At 46.2% G+C, this 25,832-nt stretch overlaps 1 protein-coding gene across 1 annotated transcript; it reads left to right on the plus strand.

Moving 5' to 3' along the window:
- Positions 1-131: 131 nt before the first annotated feature.
- On the plus strand, positions 132-21,465 carry sh3bp5lb (SH3-binding domain protein 5-like, b). The gene is made up of 6 exons (XM_065018041.1): positions 132-833; positions 1,206-1,268; positions 2,128-2,256; positions 11,793-11,954; positions 18,521-18,694; positions 19,164-21,465. The coding sequence occupies exons 1-6, from the start codon at positions 543-545 to the stop codon at positions 19,797-19,799; spliced, it is 1,455 nt and encodes a 484-aa protein (XP_064874113.1). The 5' UTR covers positions 132-542; the 3' UTR covers positions 19,800-21,465.
- Positions 21,466-25,832: the final 4,367 nt, after the last annotated feature.

Raw genomic sequence — 25,832 nt, forward strand, 5'->3', positions numbered from 1 at the left:
TGCATTTAATGTTTTTTTTTTAATACTGTATGATATGATTAAATCAAACATATCAATGAAGCCATTTCAAAAAATGTTCACAGCTGATACATTCGACACCAAGCGCTATCAACACAGGGCAGGGGAGTGATACAAAGTTTGTTTGACAGCCATATACATGTTTAATGCCTTCAAACTTATGTTTTTTTGCGGATTTTTATCGTAAAAGTCATATTATGAGAAGAAGTCAGAAGGACCGGTTTGTCTAAAGTAATTGTACTGGTTCAAGCTACGGGACAAATCATGTAATGACGTAATCTGGTGTAAGTGGAGCAACATTTTGAGTTGGTCACCTACCTGCAAATTCAGCGCAATACCAGCTAATAGCTAGCTAACCTTAGCTAGTTATCCAGCCAATTAAAGCAATGCCTTGATGACAGCATTTAGCTAGCTAACAACAGAGACCTAGCTGCTAGTTTAGCTAGGAATAGTTGCTCATTGCAAACGTGAATTTCCGACATGTGGTGCACGTATTTGTACATTTATACGAATTGCATAAATTGATGCTTCACCTCTGGGCGAGCAAACCCTCGAAACACAGTCGGCCAAGAATGGAACCAGGGAGCTCGCGTGAAAGTCCATTCGGTTCCGGGGGTCCCGATCCGTCGGACATACGCGAGGAGACCCCCGGCGGAGAGGCTGAGGATGGGGACAACAGCATCCTGAGAGAAGGGGGAGGGAACGAAAACACTCTGGACAACATGAAAACAGAATGTGAGGATGATGGTGACACTGGGAAAAATGTTGATGCTGCTAATGAAGAAGGCAAGTTTATAATTTTATTGAACGTGTCTGTAGTACAGCAGCCTGTACAGTATCTGACTTCTTTAATGTTTGTCATTGCAAACCCATGCTCCATACTGCTTATATTCAGCTGTCAATATAGCGACATTAGCTGTAAATAACCATAGACAAAACTACATGTCAGTAATGCAGACTCTTGCATCATTTAGCTTAAATGCAATTTAAATCCCACATCTGCATTGCAAATGGCTTCCACAATTTCATAGGGATTTATTTAATACTTATTGTAATGATGTTTATGGCCAGGCCAAACCCAATATGAAACATTCTCTCTTATTGTGATGAAGGCCAGTCCCAATACTAAATATTTACCCTTTTTTTCCTTCTCTCTCTCTCTCTCTCTCTCTCTCTCTCTCTCCCAGGAGGAGCTAGAGCACCTCAATCAGGCCAGTGATGAAATCAACAAGCTGGAACTGAAACTGGATGTGAGTGAGCTTTATGTCAGCTAGCCTCATAACCCAGAATCAAATCTAACATGTCTGGGGAGTCTAGGTCTATTTGTCCCAGAACAGACTATCAGCCACACAACCCACAACTGATAGTCAGTTTCTAAAACATTAAAAACACCTGCTCTTTCCATGACCGACTGACCAGGTGACTCCAGCTGAAAGCTATGATCCCTTATTGATGTTATCGACACTTCAATCGGTGTAGATAAAGGGAAGGAGAAAGGTTAAAGAAGGATTTTTAAGCCTTGAGACAATGGAGACATGGGTTGTGTTTTGTTGCCATTCAGAAGGCCACACATACAAGAACTGCAACACTGCTGGGTTTTTCCACGCTCAACAGTTTCCCATTGTATATCAAGAATGGTCCACCACCCAAAAGACATCCAGCCAACTTAACACAACTGTGGGGAGCGTTGGAGTCAACATGGGCCAGCACGCTTTCGACATGCCCCAACAGGGAAAAAGGGGAATGTGTTCCTAATGTTTGGTATACCCAGTGTATGCTAGTGCTATACTTTATAAGCTGTCTTTCTTGGGGTGTAGCCTACTCACTCTTTCTCTTGGTGTTGACATAGATAATGTCATGTGATTCAGGTCTCACTAAGCCGCAAGGTCCTCGTCAACACACTCTTAATTCACTGCACACAGTAATGTAAAGGTTTACCTTTTCACATGTTGTTATTGAGCAGAGGTCAGAGAAGCAGTGTGCAGTTGCCTCAAGGTCTATTGTGAAGACCTCTTGAGGATGTTATTGGAGTGATATAATTTGATGGTAGCCTATCAATTACAGTACTGAGTTATGAGGTTAACTGGGGAATGTCTCTCTCCCCTTCAGGATGCTAGGTCCAGCTACAGGAGGATCCTCACTGACTCAGCCAGGAAGCTCAATGCTCAGGGCTCCCAGCTAGGGACCTGCATTGAGAAGGCCAGGCCCTACTACGAAGCCCGCAGACTAGCCAAAGAGGTTGGTGTTTGTGTGGGGTTGTGTGTCGGACTGGATGTGTGTTTTGAGTGGTGTTTGGGTGCTCATCGAAAGGTTTTTAATATTATCTCTGGTGTGGCAAAATAGCCATTTAGTTACCCAGCCTCTGTCAACCTACAGTGCCTTCGGGAAAGTATTCAGACCCCTTGACTTCAATCTACACACAGTACCACATAATGACAAAGCAAAAACAGTTTTTTGGAAAAATGGTGCCGAAGAACATGGCTGACATTTTACATTCTCCACCAATTGTGTTATTTTATGTTTTTTGCGTTTTGTGTAATTTTATTTTTTAGCTTATTGTGTACGTCATGTTGCTGCTACCGTCTCTTATGACCAAAAATAACTTCTGGACTTCAGATAAGCGATTACTGGGCCTCCCGGGTGACGCAGTGGTGTAGGGCACTGCCGGTAGGGATATCCTTGTCTCATCGCGCACTAGCGACTCCTGTGGCGGGCCGGGTGCAGTGCGCGCTAACCAAGGTTGCCAGGTGCACGGTGTTTCCTCCGACACATTGGTGCGGCTGACTTCTGGGTTGGAGGCGCGCTGTGTTAAGAAGCAGTGCGGCTTGGTTGGGTTGTGTTTCGGAGGACGCATGGCTTTCAACCTTCGTCTCTCCCGAGCCGGTACAGGAGTTGTAGCGATGAGACAAGATAGTAACTACTAACAATTGGATACCACGAAAGGGGGTAACATTTTTTTTTTAAATAAAAAAAGTGATTACTCACCACGCACTGGAATATATTTTTTTCCTTTAACGAGTCTGACGAGAAGGATATCCTGCTTTCTTTCACTGGAACAGGCCCAGATCCATGCCTTTTGCGTGAAGAAAAGGGGACGCTGAGCGGGGATCCTTCTGAGAATCCGGAGGCGAGCGAGTAAACTCCCAGTGCCTTCCATTCTTGCTAACATGCAATCATTGGAAAATAAAATTGATTACCTACTATGGAGATTATCCTACCAACGGGACATTAAAAACTGTAACATCTTATGTTTCACAGAGAAGTGGCTGAACGAAAATACGGACAATGTAGAGCTAGCGGGATTTTCCATGCGCCGGCAGAACAGAGACGCTACCTCTGGTAAGATGATGAGTGGGGGTGTGTGTCTTTTTGTCAATAACAGCTGGTGCGTGATGTCTAATATTTAAAAAAGTCTCGGTATTGCTCGCCTGAGGTAGAGTACCATATGATAAGCTGCAGACCACACTATCTACCAAGAGAGTCCTCATTTGTATTATTCGTAGCAGTCTATTTACCACCTCAAAACGATGCTGGCACTAAGACCGCACTCAACGAACTCTATAAGGCCATAAGCAAAGAAGAAAATGCTCACCCAGAAGCGGCGCTCCTAGTGGCCGGGGACTTTAATGCAGGGAAACTTAAATCCGTTTTGCCAAATTTTTACCAGCATGTCACATATCCAACCAGGGGGGGATCCTAGACCACTTTTACTCCAGACACAGAGATGCTCCGCCCTCCATTTGGCAAATCTGACAAATTTTATCCTCCTGATTCCTGCTTGCTAGCAAAAACTAAAGCAGGAAGTACCAGTGACTCGCTCAATACGGAAGTGGTCAGATGACGTGGATGCTACACTGTAGTACCGTTTTGCTATCACAGACTGGAATATGTTCCGGGATTCATCCAATGGCATTGAGGAGTACACCACCTCAGTCATCGGCTTCATCAATAAGTGCATTGATGACGTCGCCCCCACAGTGACTGTACATACATATCCCAACCAGAAGCCATGGATTACAGGCAACATCCGCATCGAGCTAAAGGCTAGAGCTGCTGCTTTCAAGGAGAGGGAGACTAATCCGGACCCTTATAAGAAATCCCCTTATGCCCTCAGACTATCCATCAAACAAGCAAAGCATCAATACAGGATTAAGATTGAATCCTACTACACCGGCTTTGACGCTCGTCGGATGTGGCAGGGCTTGAAAACTATTACGGACTACAAAGGGAACCCCAGATGCGAGCTGCCCAGTGACGCAAGCCTACCAGACGAGCTGAATGCCTTTTATGCTCGCTTTGAGGCAAGCAACACAGAAGCATGCATGAGAGCACCAGCTGTTCTGGATGACTGTGTGATAACGCTCTCGGTCGCGGATGTGAACAAAACCTTTAAACAGGTCAACATTCACAAAGCCGCTGGGCCAGACGGATTACCAGGACGTGTACTCAAAGCATGCACGGACCAACTGTCAAGTGTCTTCACTGTGTACTTAGTGTGTTTCACGGGAAAGTCTAAACTTGTTGTATTCGGCGCATGTGGCAAATAAAGTTAGATTTGCAGAAATGTTTGCTAATTTATTACAAATAAACTGAAATATTACATTTGCATAAATATTCAGACGTTTTACTCAGTACTTTGAAGCACCTTTGGCAGTGATTACAGCCTCGAGTCTTGGGTATGACGCTACAAGCTTGGCACACCTGTATTTGGGGAGTTTCTCCCACTCCTCAAGCTCTGTCAGGTTGGATGGGGAGCGTTGCTGCACAGATATTTTTAGGTCTCCAACGATGTTCGATCAGGTCCTGAGCGCTCTGGAGCAGGTTTTCATCAAGGATCTCTCTGTACTTTGCTCCTTTCATCTTTCCCTCAATCCTGACTAGTCTCCTAGCCCCTGCCGCTGAAAAACATCCCCACAGCATGACGCTAACACCACCATGCTTCACCGTAGGGAGGGTGCCAGATTCCCTCCAGATGTGACGCTTGGTATTCAGGCCAAAGAGTTCAATCTTGGTTTCATCAGACCAGAGAATCTTGTTTCTCATGGTCTGAGAATCTTTAGGTGCCTTTTGGCAAATTCCAAGCGAGCAAACTCCAAGTGTGCCTTTTACTGAGGAGTGGTTGCCGTCTGGCCACTCTACCATAAAGACCTAATTGGTGGAGTGCCGCAGAGATGGGAGAACCCTCCAGAAGGACAACCATCTCCAGAGGAACTCTGGAGCTCTGTCAGAGCGACCATCATATTCTTGGTCACCTCCCTGACCAAGGCTCTTCTCCCCCGATTGCTCAGTTTGGCTGGGCGTCCAGCTCTAGGAAGAGTCTTGGTGGTTCCAAACTTCTTCCATTTAAGAATGATGGAGGCCACTGTGTTCTTGGGGACCTTCAATGCTGCAGACATTTTTTGGTACCCTTCCCCACATCTGTGCTTCGACAAAATCCTGTCTTGGAGCTCTACGGACAATTCCTTCAACCTTATGGCTCTGACGTGCACTGTCAACTGAGGGACCTTATATTGACAGGTGTGTACCTTTCCAAAATCATGTCCAATCAATTGAATTAACCACAGGTGAACTCAAATCAAGTTGTAGAAACATCCCAAGGATGATCAATGTAAACAGAATGCACCTGAGCTCAATTTCAAGTCTCATATCAAAGGGTTTGAATAGTTATGGTATTTCTGATTTTAATAAATTTTCTAAAATTTTCAAAAAACTGTTTTCGCTTTGTCATGATGGGATATTTTGTGTGTGTGTGTGTGTATATATTGCTGAGGACTTTTTTTAAAGGTATTTAATTCATTTTAGAATAAGTGTGCAACATAACAAAATGTGAAGGGGTCTGAATACAATCCAAAGGCACTGTGTATTTGCATAACTTAATCCACACACATGAATGTGTAAAAAAAACAAAAAAAACATTTCATTAAGATTCTTACATGAATTTAACCTTCCAAGTTGTTGTAATAGACGTAGTACATGAAGCCGCCTAATGAGTCATCCTTATTGATTTACGTAAAACAATTTAACCTTTGGAAGGTGAAGTTTTCACCCCAGTCTGAGGTCCCTTGGTGAAACGGGGCACGAGTCCCAGTCCATGTTTAATCAGCGTTGCGAAGGGTATTTCCAAACTGTAATTAGAACTAATGGAAATATTTTGTGTAACCCTCAGGGATCTAATTGAAACCAATTAAGTAAATCATGGATTGGAAATGTGATCTGGTTAGTAGGAACCAACCTCACGGCCAATGCAGCAGAGGAAAGGAGAAGACACTGGGATCAGCATTTCTTCTAGACATTTAGCTTTGTCTGTGTCTGTCTATGACTGTCTATGTCTGTCTCTCTGTCTATGTCTGTCTCTGTGTCTGTCTCTATGTCTGTCTCTGTGTCTATGTCTGTCTCTGTGTCTGTCTCTGTGTCTATGTCTGTCTCTGTGTCTGTGTCTGTGTGTCTGTGTCTGTCTCTATGTCTGTCTCTGTCTGTCTCTATGTCTGTGTCTGTCTCTATGTCTGTCTCTATGTCTGTCTCTGTGTCTATGTCTGTCTGTGTGTGTCTGTGTCTATGTCTGTCTCTGTGTCTGTCTCTGTGTCTGTCTCTGTGTCTGTCTCTGTGTGTGTCTCTGTGTGTGTCTGTGTGTCTGTCTCTGTGTGTGTCTGTGTCTGTGTGTGTCTGTGTCTGTGCTTCAGGAAACTGGCACCGTGTGACCAATGTTATGAAAATCTACATTTGCCTTTTTGGAAAGTATTCACACCCGTTGACTTATTCCACATTTTGTTACAGCTTCATTTTAAAATGGATTAAATTGAGATGTATTTTCACTGACTTATACACAAACCCCATAATATCAACGTGGAATTACAGGGCCTTCAGAATGTATTCACGCCTCTTGACTTATTCCACATTTTGTTGTGTTACAGCCTGAATTTATAATTAATATAATAGTTGTGTTTATCTATTTTGAATTCAGGCTATATCTTTTCTTTTTTTTTTTTCCTCACGCTCAAATACCCCATAATGACAAAGTGAAAACATGTTTTTTTTTTTTGTTTTTTAATTTTGCAAAATGTGTTAAATGAAATACTTAATTTACATAAGTATTCACAGCCCTGAGTCAATACTTTGTAGAAGCACCTTTGGTGGCGATTACAGCTGTGAGGTTTTCTGGGTAAGTTTCTAAGAGCTTTCCACACCTGGATTATGTAACATTTTCCCATTATTCTTTTCAAAATCTTCCAGCTCTGTCAAATTGGTTGTTGATCATTGCTAGACAACCATTTTCAGGTCTTGTCATAGATTTTAGTAGATTTAAGTCAAAACTGTAACTCGGCCACTCAGGAACATTCACTGTCTTCTTGGTAAGCAACTCCAGTGTAGATTTGGCCTTGTGTTTTAGGTTACTGTCCCGCTGTAAGGTGAATTCATCTCCCAGTGTCTGCTGGAAAGCAGACTGAACCAGGTTTTCCTCAAGGATTTTGCCTGTGCTTAGCTCATTTACGTAGATCCTGAAACTCCCCAGGGCGTAACGATTACAAGCATACCCATAACATGATGCAGCCATCACTATGCTTGAAAGTATGGAGAGTGGTACTCAGGATTTACCCAAAACATAACGCTTTGCATTCAGGACATAAAGTGAATTTCCTTCCCGCATATTTTCCATTATTACTTTTAGTTTCTTGTTGCAAACAGGATGAATGTTTTGGAATATTTATATTCTGTACAGGCTTCCTTCTTTTCACTCTGTCAGTTAGGTTAGTATTGTGGAGTAACTACAATGTTGTTGATACGGCTGTGGTTTTCTCCTATCACAGCCATCACATCCAACTGTTTTAAAAGTCACTATTGTCCTCATGTTGAAATCCCTGAGCGGTTTCCTTCCTCTCCGGCAACTGAGTTAGGAAGGACGCCTGTATCTTTGTAGTGACTTGTTGTATTGATACACCATCCAACGTGTAATTAATAACTTCACCACGCTCAAAGGGAAATTCAGCGTCTGCTTTTTTATTTAATCTACCAATAGGTGCCCTTCTTTGCGAGGCATTTAAAAACCTCCCTGGTCTTTGTGGTTGAATGTGTTTTTTGAAATTCACTTCTCGACTGAGGGACCTTACAATTATCTGTATGTGCGGGGTACAGAGTTGAGGTACTCATTCAAAAATCATGTTAACCGCTATTGTACACAGCGTGAGTCCATGCAAATTTATGTGACTTGTTAAGCACATTTTTCGTCCTCCAACCTATTTCTGTTTGCCATAACAAAAGGGTTGAATACTTCTTAACTCAAGACATTGCAGCTTTTCATGTTTCAATCCATTTTGAATTCAGGCTGTAACACAACAAAATGTGGAATAAGAATAAGTCAAGGGAGTGCGAATTCTTTCTGAAGGCCCTGTAGAGGAGAAAAGTAGAAATAATCTGGGCGGTATAACGAATTTTCCCAGGCATTTAGATGTTAACTACGTCCTTTTCCCAGGCATTTAGATGTTAACGACGTCCTTTTCCCAGGCATTTAGATGTTAACCACGTCCTTTTCCCAGGCATTTAGATGTTAACCACGTCCTTTTCCCAGGCATTTAGATGTTAACTACGTCCTTTTCCCAGGCATTTAGATGTTAACGACGTCCTTTCCCCAGGCATTTAGATGTTAACCACGTCCTTTTCCCAGGCATTTAGATGTTAACTACGTCCCTTTCCCAGGCATTTAGATGTTAACTACGTCCCTTTCCCAGGCATTTAGATGTTAACTACGTCCTTTTCCCAGGCATTTAGATGTTAACGACGTCCTTTTCCCAGGCATTTAGATGTTAACGACGTCCTTTCCCAGGCATTTAGATGTTAACGACGTCCTTTCCCCAGGCATTTAGATGTTAACTACGTCATTTTCCCCCTGATTTAGATGTTAACTACGTCCCTTTCCCAGGCATTTAGATGTTAACTACGTCCCTTTCCCAGGCATTTAGATGTTAACGACGCCCTTTCCCCAGGCATTTAGATGTTAACTACGTCCTTTTCCCCCTGATTTAGATGTTAACTACGTCCCTTTCCCAGGCATTTAGATGTTAACTACGTCCCTTTCCCAGGCATTTAGATGTTAACCACGTCCCTTTCCCAGGCATTTAGATGTTAATTATGTCCCTTTCCCCAGGCATTTAGATGTTAACTATTCCTTTTCCCCATTTAATGTTAACAGTCCCTTTCCCAGCATTTAGATGTTAACTACGTCCCTTTCCCAGGCATTTAGATGTTAACTGACGTGCCTTTCCCAGGCATTTAGATGTTAACAGACAGGCATTTAGATGTTAACCACGTTTTCCCAGGCATTTAGATGTTAACCACTGGTTTTCCCAGGCATTTAGATGTTAACCACGTCCTTTTCCCAGGCATTTAGATGTTAACCACGTCCTTTTCCCAGGCATTTAGATGTTAACCACGTCCTTTTCCCAGGCATTTAGATGTTAACGACGTCCTTTCCCCAGGCATTTAGATGTTAACCACGTCCTTTTTCCAGGCATTTAGATGTTAACTACGTCCCTTTCCCAGGCATTTAGATGTTAACTACGTCCCTTTCCCAGCCATTTAGATGTTAACTACGTCCTTTCCCCCCTGATTTAGATGTTAACTACGTCCCTTTCCCAGGCATTTAGATGTTAACTACGTCCCTTTCCCAGGCATTTAGATGTTAACGACGTCCTTTCCCAGGCATTTAGATGTTAACTACGTCCTTTTCCCCCTTTATTTAGATGTTAACTGCACCCCTTTCCCAGGCATTTAGATGTTAACAGGGCATTTAGATGTTAACCACGCCCTTTCCCAGGCATTTAGATGTTAATTAGGGATTTAGATGTTAACTACTTGGGATTTAGATGTTAACTACCCCTTTCCCAGGCATTTAGATGTTAACCAGGCATTTAGATGTTAACTACGTCCCTTTCCCAGGCATTTAGATGTTAACCACGTCCTTTTCCCAGGCATTTAGATGTTAACCACGTCCTTTTCCCAGGCATTTAGATGTTAACCACGTCCTTTTCCCAGGCATTTAGATGTTAACCACGTCCTTTTCCCAGGCATTTAGATGTTAACCACGTCCTTTTCCCAGGCATTTAGATGTTAACGACGTCCTTTTCCCAGGCATTTAGATGTTAACCACGTCCTTTTTCCAGGCATTTAGATGTTAACTACGTCCTTTCCCCAGGCATTTAGATGTTAACTACGTCCCTTTCCCAGGCATTTAGATGTTAACTACGTCCTTTCCCCAGGCATTTAGATGTTAACTAAGTCAACGTCTATTCAGGAGACAAGACAACTAAGCAGTTTTTTGTTGTTGTGTGATTTAAAAAATGTTTTATTTTTATTTATTTATTATTCTGTCCTCAAAACAGTTGCTTGGTTCGACCTGGCACACGTCTGACTGCCATTGAGCGAGACAGACAGTCAAGGGAACCGTGTCACAAAAATTATTAGAACTGGTGTTCAAGAGTGAAGCAGTCATCAATCTTTGCCTGACGACCCTAAACTTTGGGCAACCTTGTGCGTCTATCCGGCCCCGCCCCCTCCTGCTGATGCGGCCTCTCTCCGGCCCCGCCCCCTCCTGGGATTCTGAGTCACATTGGGCGTGTTCCAAATGGCACCCTTTTCCCTTTATACTGCACTACTTTTGACCAGGGCCCTAAGGGTAGTAGTGCACTATATATAGGGAATAGTGTGCCACTTGGGACCTACACCTCGTCTCTTTCTCCCTAAACCAGCATGGACAAATCTTCCCCCTCTCTGGCTTTGACATAATTTACCAACTAGCATGACTAGAATACGATGAGGATCAGCTATTTTCATGGTTCACTTCTCTATGATTTGTAGCTGTTGCTGCCGTCTTCTTGTTTTATAGCTGGTGACGGGGAGACTTCCTGTTTTATAGCTGGTGACGGGGAGACTTCCTGTTTTATAGCTGGTGACGGGGAGACTTCCTGTTTTATAGCTGGTGACGGGGAGACTTCCTGTTTTATAGCTGGTGACGGGGAGACTTCCTGTTTTATAGCTGGTGATGGGGAGACTTCCTGTTTTATAGCTGGTGATGGGGAGACTTCCTGTTTTATAGCTGGTGACGGGGAGACTTCCTGTTTTATAGCTGGTGACGGGGAGACTTCCTGTTTTATAGCTGGTGACGGGGAGACTTCCTGTTTTATTGCTGGTGACGGGGAGACTTCCTGTTTTATTGCTGGTGACGGGGAGACTTTGTTTTATAGCTGGTGACGTGGACTTCCTGTTTTATAGCTGGTGATTGGGGAGACTTCCTGTTTTATAGCTGGTGACATTGGAGACTTCCTGTTTTATAGCTGGTGATTGGTTGGGGAGACTTCCTGTTTTATAGCTGGTGACGGGGAGACTTCCTGTTTTATAGCTGGTGACGGGGAGACTTCCTGTTTTATAGCTGGTGACGGGGAGACTTCCTGTTTTATAGCTGGTGACGGGGAGACTTCCTGTTTTCCTGGCACCACCAACATCATTCTCCTGATTTTAGAGGCTAATCCTAACTTCCATTTCAATCAGATTTTCATTTAGTCATGGATTGATGTCAATGGGAATTACATTTGAACTTTACTGTAAGTAAGGATTCGCCCCTTAGTAATTGGTTTGTCGTCTGGTTGGTTGTGGTGTGTCTGTTACTGAACTATGATTGGTTGTGGTGTCTCTCTTTACTATGATTCATTGTAGTGTCCTTAGCTGAACTATGATTGGTTGTGTGGTGTTCTTTACTGAACTATGATTGGTTGTTGTTTTCATAGGCCCAGCAGAAGACGCAGAAGGCAGCGTTGCGGTACGAGAGAGCCGTCTCCATGCATACGGCTGCCAGGGAGATGGTGTACGTGGCAGAGCAGGGGCTCCTGGCAGACAGGAACACTCTGGACCCCAACTGGCAGGAGATGCTCAACCACGCCACCTCCAAGGTACAGAGAAAGCGAGAGAGAGGAGGGGGACCTCCAAGGTACAGGGAGAGAGGAGGGGGACCTCCAAGGTACAGAGAGAGGGAGAGAGGAGGGGGACCTCCAAGGTACAGAGAGAGAGAGAGAGGAGGGGGACCTCCAAGGTACAGAGAGAGAGAGAGAGAGAGGGGGGGACCTCCAAGGTACAGAGAGAGGGAGAGAGGAGGGGGACCTCCAAGGTACAGAGAGAGAGAGAGAGAGGGGGGACCTCCAAGGTACAGAGAGAGAGAGAGAGGAGGGGGACCTCCAAGGTACAGGGAGAGCGAGAGGAGGGGGACCTCCAAGGTACAGAGAGAGAGAGAGGAGGGGGACCTCCAAGGTACAGAGAGAGAGAGAGGAGGGGGACCTCCAAGGTACAGAGAGAGAGAGAGGAGGGGGACCTCCAAGGTACAGAGAGGGAGAGAGGAGGGGGACCTCCAAGGTACAGAGAGGGAGAGAGGAGGGGGACCTCCAAGGTACAGAGAGGGAGAGAGGAGGGGGACCTCCAAGGTACAGAGAGGGGAGAGAGGAGGGGGACCTCAAAGGCACAGGGAGGGAGGAGGGGGACCTCAAAGGTACAGGGAGAGGACAGGTCGTAGCTGTGGCAGACCAGGAGTGCTGATCTCTGAAGTGCTTTATGAATACAGGACCAGGGCTATTCAACTCTGGTTCTGGTGGGCCGAAACAACACTTCTGGTTTCATTTTCTCCTTCTAATCAGCGACTGATTCAGACGTGGTAGGGCAGGTGAGGGGTTAACTACCGAGTAGAAAGAAAAACACATTAGTACTTCAACCCAAAGTCCAGGAGTTTCTTTGTACTAGACAGTGAAAACTTGTGGCTAATAGTGCTGAGAGATTAGTGAGAGATTAGTGCTTTTTGAGGTCCGTTTGTTTGATTATTATTATTAAATATCAAGGTTTTCAATTTCAGTTTCGACAACAACAAAAAAATTCAACAAATGTATCATGAAAAATGGACATTAAAATGATTTTGATTTTTTAAAAAAAAAAATGGAAATTCCAAAGGCCAAAATAGTGGACATTCAATTGCCAAAACGTTGAAAATATTCCCTTGTCTCTGTCAGGTCCACGTGGGGTAGACCTTATTATTTTTAATGTCATACTTGACTCTGCTCAGCCAGCCAGACAGTGTTATCTCTGTTCCACATACTGTACTGTCTTTAGTCATCTTATTTAGCTAGCCTGTCTAACGATGCTGCAGAGCTGTCTGACCAAATCATTTTACTACTTCTTCAAAGTAGATGAGGTATACTTTCACGAACTGTCTCTATCCCTCTCTCTCATCTTTGTGTTGTTTACAGTCCTCTCTTGTACAGTCTGTGTTTACAGTCCTCTCTCGTACAGTCCTCTCTCGTACAGTCTGTGTTTACAGTCCTCTCTCGTACAGTCTGTGTTTACAGTCCTCTCTCGTACAGTCTGTGTTTACAGTCCTCTCTCGTACAGTCTGTGTTTACAGTCCTCTCTCGTACAGTCTGTGTTTACAGTCCTCTCTCGTACAGTCTGTGTTTACAGTCCTCTCTCGTACAGTCTGTGTTTACAGTCCTCTCTCGTACCGTCTGTGTTTACAGTCCTCTCTCGTACCATCTGTGTATCTAATTTAAGGTAGCAGGCGTTAAAGTGTGTCCATCTCTGTCCGAGACGGAAATAACAGGCGCAATGGATTATGGTCATGTAGTTAATTACCACGTTTGTTTTGTTTGTTGTGGAACTAGGGTGAATATTTAACTCCCTTCAGCGTCCCACATAGTTCTTGACTTCTCTCTAGAGAAACACCACAACTAAATGGAACCGACATCGGTCAATTAGTTTAATAACCACAAAAAAACTGAAATTTCAGTTAATCGCTCAGCACTAGTGGCTAAAGCTATATCTATGGCAGACCGTTAAGAAGACTGAGGACGGGTCTATAGAAGACAGAGGACGGGTCTATGGCAGACCGTTAAGAAGACTGAGGACGGGTCTATAGAAGACAGAGGACGGGTCTATGGCAGACCGTTAAGAAGACCGAGGACAGGTCTATGGCAGACCGTTAAGAAGACCGAGGACGGGTCTATAGAAGACAGAGGACGGGTCTATGGCAGACCGAGGACAGGTCTATGGCAGACCGATAAGAAGACCGAGGACAGGTCTATGGCAGACCAAGGACAGGTCTATAGAAGACAGAGGACGGGTCTATGGCAGACCGTTAAGAAGACAGAGGACGGGTCTATAGAAGACAGAGGACAGGTCTATGGCAGACCGTTAAGAAAACCGAGGACAGGTCTATAGAAGACAGAGGACGGGTCTATGGCAGACCGTTAAGAAGACTGAGGACGGGTCTATAGAAGACAGAGGACGGGTCTATGGCAGACCGTTAAGAAGACCGAGGACAGGTCTATAGAAGACAGAGGACGGGTCTATGGCAGACCGTTAAGAAGACTGAGGACGGGTCTATAGAAGACAGAGGACAGGTTTATAGAAGACAGAGGACAGGTCTATGGCAGACCGTTAAGAAGACAGAGGACAGGTCTATAGAAGACAGAGGACAGGTCTATGGCAGACCGTTAAGAAGACAGAGGACAGGTCTATGGCAGACCGTTAAGAAGACAGAGGACAGGTCTATAGAAGACAGAGGACAGGTCTATGGCAGACCGTTAAGAAGACCGAGGACAGGTCTATGGCAGACCGATAAGAAGACCGAGGACAGGTCTATAGAAGACCGATAAGAAGACAGAGGACAGGTCTATGGCAGACCGATAAGAAGACCGAGGACAGGTCTATGGCAGACCGTTAAGAAGACCGAGGACAGGTCTATGGCAGACCGATAAGAAGACCGAGGACAGGTCTATGGCAGACCGATAAGAAGACCGAGGACAGGTCTATGGCAGACCGATAAGAAGACCGAGGACAGGTCTATGGCAGACCGATAAGAAGACCTATGAGGACAGGTCTATGGCAGACCGATAAGAAGACCGAGACAGGTCTATGGCAGACCGATAAGAAGACCGAGGACAGGTCTAGGACAGGTCTATGGCAGACCGATAAGAAGACCGAGGACAGGTCTATGGCAGACCGATAAGAAGACCGAGGACAGGTCTATGGCAGACCGATCTAAGAAGACAGAGGACAGGACCGATATAGAAGACCTATAGAGGACAGGTCTATGGCAGACCGATAAGAAGACCGAGGACAGGTCTATGGCAGACCGATAAGAAGACCGAGGACAGGTCTATGGCAGACCGATAAGAAGACCGAGGACAGGTCTATGGCAGACCGAGGACAGGTCTATGGCAGACCGATAAGAAGACCGAGGACAGGTCTATGGCAGACCGTTAAGAAGACCGAGGACGGATCTATGGCAGACCGATGAGAAGACCGAGGACAGGTCTATGGCAGACCGAGGACAGGTCTATGGCAGACCGTTAAGAAGACCGAGGACAGGTCTATGGCAGACCGAGGACAGGTCTATGGCAGACCGAGGACAGGTCTATGGCAGACCGAGGACAGGTCTATGGCAGACCGATAAGAAGACCGAGGACAGGTCTATGGCAGACCGTTAAGAAGACCGAGGACAGGTCTATGGCAGACCGATAAGAAGACCGAGGACAGGTCTATGGCAGACCGTTAAGAAGACCGAGGACGGGCCTATGGCAGACCGATAAGAAGACCGAGGACGGGCCTATGGCAGACCGTTAAGAAGACCGAGGACGGGTCTATGGCAGACCGTTAAGAAGACCGAGGACAGGTCTATGGCAGACCGTTAAGAAGACCGAGGACAGGTCTATGGCAGACCGATAAGAAGACCGAGGACAGGTCTATGGCAGACCGTTAAGAAGACCGAGGACGGGCCTATGGCAGACCGTTAAGAAGACATGGAGGGTTGAAACACTTCTGTTTTTATTTTTAAGTCTCTCTTTCTCAGCACGGACTGATTCAGACCTGGTACAGAGATGTTCTCTGTACTAGACAATGACAGAGGGTAGTGTGAACGGCCCAGTACATCACCGGGAACAAGCTTCCAGCCATGCAGGACCTCTATACCAGGCGGTGTCAGAGGAAGGCCCTATAGAGGCTAGTGAGTACGGGACAGTACTTCACCGGGAACAAGCTTCCAGCCATGCAGGACCTCTATACCAGGCGGTGTCAGAGGAAGGCCCTATAGAGGGTAGTGAGTACGGCCCAGTACATCACCGGGAACAAGCTTCCAGCCATGCAGGACCTCTATACCAGGCGGTGTCAGAGGAAGGCCCTAAAAATTGTCAAAGACTCCAGTCACCCAAGTTATAGACTGTTCTCTCTACGACTGCACGGCAAGCGGTACCGGAGCGCCAAGTCTAGGACCAAAAGGCTCCATAACAGCTTCTACCCCCCAAGCCATAAGACTCCTGAACAATTAATCAAATGGCCATCCGGACTATTTACATTGACCCCCCTCGCTGTTTACTGCTGCTACTTCCCTGCTGTTTATTAACTATGCATAGACACTTTACCCCTATCTGCATGTACAAATTCCCTCGACTAACCTGTGTCCTCACACATTGACTCGGTTCCTGTACCCCCTGTATATAGCCTCGTTATTAGTTTATTTAGTAAATATTTTCTTAACCAACAATGCAGTTCAAGTCATCGAGTTAAGGGCTTGTAAAGTAATCATTTCACAGTAAGGTGTTGTATTGGGTGTATGTGACAACATTTGATTTGATGACCCAGTCCTGGAGTTGATTATCTCTGTACTAGATAATCACTAGCTTATCTATGGTAGACGGTGAATGATGTTGGAGGGGAAAGGGTGTGAGAACTATCAATCTCTTCATCCTACAAGTAGTGTAGTTGAATCCGGTCCCGTGTGAAACGTTAAGCCTCTTCGTCGGAGTGGACACTCTCTGTTTACTATGTCTCCCAGCATGGTGCAGGGGGACAGACACTCTCTGTTTACTATGTCTCCCAGCATGGTGCAGGGGGGACAGACACTCTCTGTTTACTATGTCTCCCAGCATGGTGCAGGGGGGACAGACACTCTCTGTTTACTATGTCTCCCAGCATGGTGCAGGGGGGACAGACACTCTCTGTTTACTATGTCTCCCAGCATGGTGCAGGGGGACAGACACTCTCTGTTTACTATGTCTCCCAGCATGGTGCAGGGGGACGGACACTCTCTGTTTACTATGTCTCCCAGCATGGTGCAGGGGGGACAGACACTCTCTGTTTACTATGTCTCCCAGCATGGTGCAGGGGGGACAGACACTCTCTGTTTACTATGTCTCCCAGCATGGTGCAGGGGGGACGGACACTCTCTGTTTACTATGTCTCCCAGCATGGTGCAGGGGGGACAGACACTCTCTGTTTACTATGTCTCCCAGCATGGTGCAGGGGGGACAGACACTCTCTGTTTACTATGTCTCCCAGCAGGGGGGACGGACACTCTCTGTTTACTATGTCTCCCAGCATGGTGCAGGGGGGACAGACACTCTCTGTTTACTATGTCCCCCAGCAGGGGGGACAGACACTCTCTGTTTACTATGTCTCCCAGCATGGTGCAGGGGGGACAGACACTCTCTGTTTACTATGTCTCCCAGCATGGTGCAGGGGGGACAGACACTCTCTGTTTACTATGTCTCCCAGCATGGTGCAGGGGGGACAGTCACTCTCTGTTTACTATGTCTCCCAGCAGGGGGGACGGACACTCTCTGTTTACTATGTCTCCCAGCATGGTGCAGGGGGGACAGACACTCTCTGTTTACTATGTCTCCCAGCAGGGGGGACGGACACTCTCTGTTTACTATGTCTCCCAGCATGGTGCAGGGGGGACAGACACTCTCTGTTTACTATGTCTCCCAGCATGGTGCAGGGGGGACAGACACTCTCTGTTTACTATGTCTCCCAGCAGGGGGGACAGACACTCTCTGTTTACTATGTCTCCCAGCATGGTGCAGGTTGGGACAGACACTCTCTGACAGACACTCTCTGTTTACTATGTCTCCCAGCATGGTGCAGGGGGGACAGACACTCTCTGTTTACTATGTCTCCCAGCAGGGGGGACAGACACTCTCTGTGCTTAATTCATGTGGACCGGTGTGAGGGTTGGTGTGAGGGACGGTGCGAGGGACGGTGCGGGACGGTGCGAGGGACGGTGCGAGGGACGGTGCGAGGGACGGTGCGAGGGACGGTGCGAGGGTTGGTGCGAGGGACGGTGCGAGGGACGCTGAGAGGGACGCTGATGATTGATGGGGAAAGAGACACCTAGACGGCAGGTTGATGCTGATGATTGATGGGGAAAGAGGCACCTAGAGAGAGTGACGGCAGGTTGATGTCCAAAGGCATGACCGACGGCTGCTGATGGTGTGTGTGTGTGTGTTCCCCAGGTTAACGAGGCAGAGGAGGAGCGGCTGCTGATGGTGTGTGTGTGTGCCCCAGGTTAACGAGGCAGAGGAGGAGCGGCTGCTGAAGGTGTGTGTGTGTGTGTGTGTTCCCCAGGTTAACGAGGCAGAGGAGGAGCGGCTGCTGATGGTGTGTGTGTGTGTGTGTGTGTGTGTGTGTGTGTGTTCCCCAGGTTAACGAGGCAGAGGAGGAGCGGCTGCGGAGTGAGAGGGAACACCAGCGGGTCACTCAGCTGTGCCAAGAGGCAGAACAACGTGTCCAGACCCTCCAGAAATCCCTCAAGAGGTTCATCATCAAGTCCAAACCTTATTTCGAGCTCAAGGCTCAGTTCAACCACCTACTAGAGGTGAGTAGCCTCGTCTCAGACAGAATGACCCATAGGGCAGAAGCTTATCTCTCTAAATGAGTTCACAATCGTACTCGCTGTAGGATAGTCGGTATATTCTATCTGTATCAATCTGCCAGTGTGATGTTACAGCAACACTTCAACTGCTTGCGTTGTGTTACTCTGAGTCCACTATAAAGCTGCGGTGTCCCTCATGGTTTGGTGCTACGACCATTCTCTTTCTGATCGGCCATGTTTTAAGCAACACGTTAGTTTGAGAAGCTCCCGTTTTTAATTTCAACGAAACCAGTGCATGAAGCAGACCGGCTCCGCGAGAGGCTCGCGCTGCTCAGCATTAAAAATAACACTGTTCTATTTTCAAGATTTCGACAAGCGAGCTCACCCAAGAACACTTACTTTAAAAAAAAAAATACAGTGAAACATTTTTGGGGTACAAATCCTGTTCCTTCAACTTCCTTTTTTTTGACAGGAGCACAAGGCAAAGGTGGTGCAGCTGGAAGAACGCGTTGCAAGAGTAAAAATGCGCTACTCCGTCGCCCTGCGCAACCTGGAGCAAATCAGCGAGCAGATCCATGCCCAGAGGGGGCGTGTCCGAGCCACCAGGGCCCGCCCCGTAGCCTGCGGTGGGCGGAGCTCCCCAGTGGGGGCGGAGGCTGAGGTCAAAGCTGCGGTCGGGGTTCAGGTTGGAGGAGCATGTGGCGGAGGAGGAGGCTTGGATGAGAAGGACTGGGTTGATGGAGAGAAGACCAGGCAGTGGGTGGAGAGACACAGAGAGCAGGGCTGGGGTCACAGGGAGAGGGGGGAGGCAGGGTCAGACTCCATGTCTGTCATCAGCCTCCAGACCATCGCCTCGGACCTGGAGAAGTGCGACTCGGTGGGGCACCTGGGGGACCTGAGTGACGTTAGCAGCCTGATGGGAGAGGACTGGGAGAGGCACCGGTCCCTGATGGCTGAGAACAGAGATAGGAACCCAAGGGCAGAGGAGAGAGTTGTGAGGGAGGTGGACATCCCTGCTCCAAGGCAGGATAGATTGGAGGTGGTGAGGGGGGTGAGCGGGAGACAGGAGAGCTTTGTCAAGCAGCACCACAGAAGTGTGAGTTTGTGAGACCAGAATAGAAGGCACTGTGTGATGAATGATCAGATAAAGGAATGAAATCAAGAGAGAGCAAAGAATACAAACGGCGATTGTTTGATGGATTGAAATGTAGAACACTGACAATGAGTCCCAAATAGAACCCTATTCCCTACATAGTGCACTACTTTTGACCAGGGCCTATAGGGAATAGGTTGCAATTTTGCACACAACCCTGCATCATTGTGACACTGCAGAGGGGAGTACCAGGGAAGTGGAGGGTGGCTGGTACATCATGCACACAGAGAGAGAAGAAGAAGAAGAAGTGTCAGGCGATTCACTAGGTCCTTGTGGGACTTGTAGTTCCTACACTCTAATCTGTCTATTGTTCAACACCAGTAAGATATCAGTGACCTGAGGTAAAGCTAGTCTTAACACAGTACTGTGTGTAAATACAGAGACATAATAGATAACTTTACTTACAGTTTCACATGCAGCTGAATGTTTTAAGCAGCAAAGTTTATTTTATCAATGCTATTTCGATTTTGACATTAGTCCCATTAAAAAGCCCTTTGTGCTTTTTTTCCCAAATTGATTGAATTACCACAGAATTCGGTTTCCTCTCGTCCTTGGAATGAACCAAAGGTGTTGATACAAGCAATTACTGCTCTCTCTCTCTCTCCCTCTTGAGTAAAAATAGATTTTAAAAACATTTTAATTTAGTTATTAGACCTGTTTTGTGTTTTTACCCCAGTAGAATGTTCTGGAAATGTTCCCAGCACCTCGAGGGCCAACGACTCCCTCAGACACCAGACTGAATGTCTCTGTCACTCACATTGACCCTTCTCTGACCTTTCACAATCCCTCAGACACCAGACTGAATGTCTCTGTCACTCACATTGACCCTTCTCTGACCTTTCACAATCCCTCAGACACCAGACTTAATGTCTCTGTCACTCACATTGACCCTTCTCTGACCTTTCACAATCCCTGCTTTCTGTCGGGAAGAAAAAAAATGAGTCTGCTATCCTGATCTGACACAACAATGTGTGTCCAAAATGGGACCCTATTCCATACGTAGTGCACTACTTTTGACAAGGGCACATTTTGGGGTCTGGTCAAAAAATAGTGCACTATATAGGGAATAGGGTGACATTTAGGACTCATACAAGATGTTACACTGCATGGTGGGAAATGGTTCTAATTAACTCATTTTTAGTATTGGGTAAACCATAAATAACTTTTTTGTTGTTGTTGAGGAACATCAAAAATAAGATTTTTAATTTTACTCAAATGTATTTTAAGTGCCTTTGACCCGCCCTAATTTTTATTTTATTTTTGATTTTTGACATATTCAAGGAATCCCAATTCTAACCATTAATTATTTAATTTCTTAATGGTCTTCCTTTTTAATCGTGAGACAATTTTTAGTGAAGTTTTCATTGTTTTAGATTTAAATACTTTAACAGTGTTTTACCATAGTTAACATAGTTGACAAATGTACCTGCATTTCATCTACTCTTAACTCCACTAAATTGTGTTGTGCAACGCCTGGGTGTAGTAGATGGCTACGTTGTTTTTGTATCGGGGTTTTCACTTCCTGGGGTTATTTTTGAACCAGTTTCTTCTCCTGTTCATTTTGTACCTGTTGACGGGTACCTTACCTTGATTTTATTGATCTCACCAGACACGGACACTAAATCACTACACAGGGAGGGAGGGAGGGAGGAGGTAGGTAGAGAGAGGGAGGGAGGGAGGGAGGGAGGTAGAGAGAGAGGGAGGGAGGTAGAGAGAGAGGGAGGGAGGTAGAGAGAGAGGAGGGAGGTAGAGAGAGAGGGAGGGAGGTAGAGAGACAGGGAGGGAGGTAGAGAGAGAGGGAGAGAGAGAGGGAGGGAGGGAGGTAGGGAGGGAGGTAGAGAGAGAGTGAGGGAGGGAGGGAGGTAGAGAGAGATGGAAGGAAGGAAGATATGGTATTTACTGTTAATGTACTTTAATGTTTTGTTCATGTTAAATCAGTGTCATTGATTTGAATATTTTGACTGTTTTAAAGTGGATTTGCACATGATTATTTATGGAGTTTTGTTTTTCCCTTTTTATACTCCTTACACCCTTCGCCATCCGTCGTTCACCCTCGTTACCTGGCTGTTCCCTCTTAACCTGGTCAATATCACATCCGTTGTTCACCCTCGTTACCTGGCTGTTCCCTCGTCTTAACCTGGTCAATATCACATCTGTTGTTCACCCTCGTTACCTGGCTGTTCCCTCGTCTTAACCTGGTCAATATCACATCCGTTGTTCACCCTCGTTACCTGGCTGTTCCCTCTTAACCTGGTCAATATCACATCCGTTGTTCACCCTCGTTACCTGGCTGTTCCCTCTTAACCTGGTCAATATCACATCCGTTGTTCACCCTCGTTACCTGGCTGTTCCCTCTTAACCTGGTCAATATCACATCCGTCGTTCACCCTCGTTACCTGGCTGTTCCCTCTTCTTAACCTGGTCAATATCACATTTGCTGACTTGTGGTCAGTTTGTGGGTCACACCCGAATGGCACCCTATTCCCTATATAGTGCACTAGGGCCCATAGGACCCTGGTCTAAAGTAGTGCACTATGTAGGGAATAGGGTGTGTGAAGTATTAGTGGAAGATCTTCTCATTTGCCTGCTCCACTTGACACAGTGTTTTATTTGTTCATGTAAATGGATTTGCATCCCAAATACAGCAGTAGTATATTCCCTACGTAGTGCACTAGGGCCCATAGGACCCTGGTCTAAAGTAGTGCACTATGTAGGGAATAGGGTGTGTGAAGTATTAGTGCTCCACTCGACACAGTGTTTTATTTGTTCATGTAAATGGATTTGCATCCCAAATACAGCAGTAGTATATTCCCTACGTAGTGCACTACTTATGTGCCCTCGTCAAAAGAAGTGCACTATATCGGGGAATATGATGGCATTTTAAAATGTAGTGGATGTATAATAATACTGATGATATGAATGTTAAACTTATTAATCATGTATATGTTAATTTATGGAATGATGCTGTTGTAACTATTAAACTTTGATTTTAACACAATGTTTAATCTTTTTCATCTCTAGAAGGCTTCTGTGGAATGGGGGGTTCATCTGGGTAAAGTCATATAGGCTTCTGTGGAATGGGGGGTTCATCTGGGTAAAGTCATATAGGCTTCTGTGGAATGGGGGTTCATCTGGGTAAAGTCATATAGGCTTCTGTGGAATGGGGGGTTCATCTGGGTAAGTCATATAGGCTTCTGTGGAATGGGGGGTTCATCTGGGTAAAGTCATATAGGCTTCTGTGGAATGGGGGGTGTTCATCTGGGTAAAGTCATATAGGCTTCTGTGGAATGGGGGGGTTCATCTGGGTAAAGTCATATAGGCTTCTGTGGAATGGGGGGGTTCATCTGGGTAAAGTCATATAGGCTTCTGTGGAATGGGGGGGTTCATCTGGGTAAAGTCATATAGGCTTCTGTGGAATGGGGGGTTCATCTGGGTAAAGTCATATAGGCTTCTGTGGAATGGGGGGTTCATCTGGGTAAAGTCATATAGGCTTCTGTGGAATGGTGGGGGTTCATCTGTAAAGTCATATAGGCTTCTGTGGAATGGGGGGGTTCATCTGGGTAAAGTCATATAGGCTTCTGTGGAATGGGGGGTTCATCTGGGTAAAGTCATATAGGCTTCTGTGGAATGGGGGGGTTCATCTGGGTAAAGTCATATAGGCTTCTGTGGAATGGGGGGGGGTTCATCTGGGTAAGTCATATAGGCTTCTGTGGAATGGGGGTTCATCTGGGTAAAGTCATATAGGCTTCTGTGGAATGGGGGGGTTCATCTGGGTAAAGTCATATAGGCTTCTGTGGAATGGGGGGGTTCATCTGGGTAAAGTCATATAGGCTTCTGTGGAATGGGGGGGTTCATCTGGGTAAAGTCATATAGGCTTCTGTGGAATGGGGGTTCATCTGGGTAAAGTCATATAGGCTTCTGTGGAATGGGGGGGAATTCATCTGGGTAAAGTCATATAGGCTTCTGTGGAATGGTGGGGCTTCATCTGGGTAAAGTCATATAGGCTTCTGTGGAATGGGGGTTCATCTGGGTAAAGTCATATAGGCTTCTGTGGAATGGGGGGGGGGGGGGGTTTCATCTGGGTAAAGTCATATAGGCTTCTGTGGAATGGTGGGGTTCATCTGGGTAAAGTCATATAGGCTTCTGTGGAATGGGGGGGGGGGATTCATCTGGGTAAAGTCATATAGGCTTCTGTGGAATGGGGGGGTTCATCTGGGTAAAGTCATATAGGCTTCTGTGGAATGGGGGGTGTTCATCTGGGTAAAGTCATATAGGCTTCTGTGGAATGGGGGGTTCATCTGGGTAAAGTCATATAGGCTTCTGTGGAATGGGGGGTTCATCTGGGTAAAGTCATATAGGCTTCTGTGGAATGGGGGGGGTTCATCTGGGTAAAGTCATATAGGCTTCTGTGGAATGGGGGGTTCATCTGGGTAAAGTCATATAGGCTTCTGTGGAATGGGGGGTTCATCTGGGTAAAGTCATATAGGCTTCTGTGGAATGGGGGGTTCATCTGGGTAAAGTCATATAGGCTTCTGTGGAATGGGGGGGTTCATCTGGGTAAAGTCATATAGGCTTCTGTGGAATGGGGGGTTCATCTGGGTAAAGTCATATAGGCTTCTGTGGAATGGGGGGGGGTTCATCTGGGTAAAGTCATATAGGCTTCTGTGGAATGGGGGGGGTTCATCTGGGTAAAGTCATATAGGCTTCTGTGGAATGGGGGGTTCATCTGGGTAAAGTCATATAGGCTTCTGTGGAATGGGGGGGGGGTTTCATCTGGGTAAAGTCATATAGGCTTCTGTGGAATGGGGGGTTCATCTGGGTAAAGTCATATAGGCTTCTGTGGAATGGTGGGGTTCATCTGGGTAAAGTCATATAGGCTTCTGTGGAATGGGGGGGGTTCATCTGGGTAAAGTCATATAGGCTTCTGTGGAATGGGGGGGGTTCATCTGGGTAAAGTCATATAGGCTTCTGTGGAATGGGGGGGGTTCATCTGGGTAAAGTCATATAGGCTTCTGTGGAATGGGGGTTCATCTGGGTAAAGTCATATAGGCTTCTGTGGAATGGGGTGGGGTTCATCTGGGTAAAGTCATATAGGCTTCTGTGGAATGGTGGGGGGTTCATCTGGGTAAAGTCATATAGGCTTCTGTGGAATGGGGGGTTCATCTGGGTAAAGTCATATAGGCTTCTGTGGAATGGGGGGGGTTCATCTGGGTAAAGTCATATAGGCTTCTGTGGAATGGGGGGTTCATCTGGGTAAAGTCATATAGCCTGTGGAATGGGGGGGGGTTCATCTGGGTAAAGTCATATAGGCTTCTGTGGAATGGGGGGTTCATCTGGGTAAAGTCATATAGGCTTCTGTGGAATGGGGGGGGGTTCATCTGGGTAAAGTCATATAGGCTTCTGTGGAATGGGGGGTTCATCTGGGTAAAGTCATATAGGCTTCTGTGGAATGGGGGGGGTTCATCTGGGTAAAGTCATATAGGCTTCTGTGGAATGGGGGGTTCATCTGGGTAAAGTCATATAGGCTTCTGTGGAATGGGGGGGGTTCATCTGGGTAAAGTCATATAGGCTTCTGTGGAATGGGGGGGGTTCATCTGGGTAAAGTCATATAGGCTTCTGTGGAATGGGGGGGGTTCATCTGGGTAAAGTCATATAGCTTCTGTGGAATGGGGGGTTCATCTGGGTAAAGTCATATAGGCTTCTGTGGAATGGGGGAGGGGGTTCATCTGGGTAAAGTCATATAGGCTTCTGTGGAATGGGGGTTCATCTGGGTAAAGTCATATAGGCTTCTGTGGAATGGGGGGTTCATCTGGGTAAAGTCATATAGGCTTCTGTGGAATGGGGGGTTCATCTGGGTAAAGTCATATAGCCTTCTGTGGAATGGGGGGTTCATCTGGGTAAAGTCATATAGCCTTCTGTGGAATGGGGGGGTTCATCTGGGTAAAGTCATATAGGCTTCTGTGGAATGGGGGGTTCATCTGGGTAAAG

This window comes from Oncorhynchus nerka, linkage group LG4 (genome assembly GCF_034236695.1).
Source record: "Oncorhynchus nerka isolate Pitt River linkage group LG4, Oner_Uvic_2.0, whole genome shotgun sequence".
NCBI lineage: Eukaryota > Metazoa > Chordata > Actinopteri > Salmoniformes > Salmonidae > Oncorhynchus > Oncorhynchus nerka.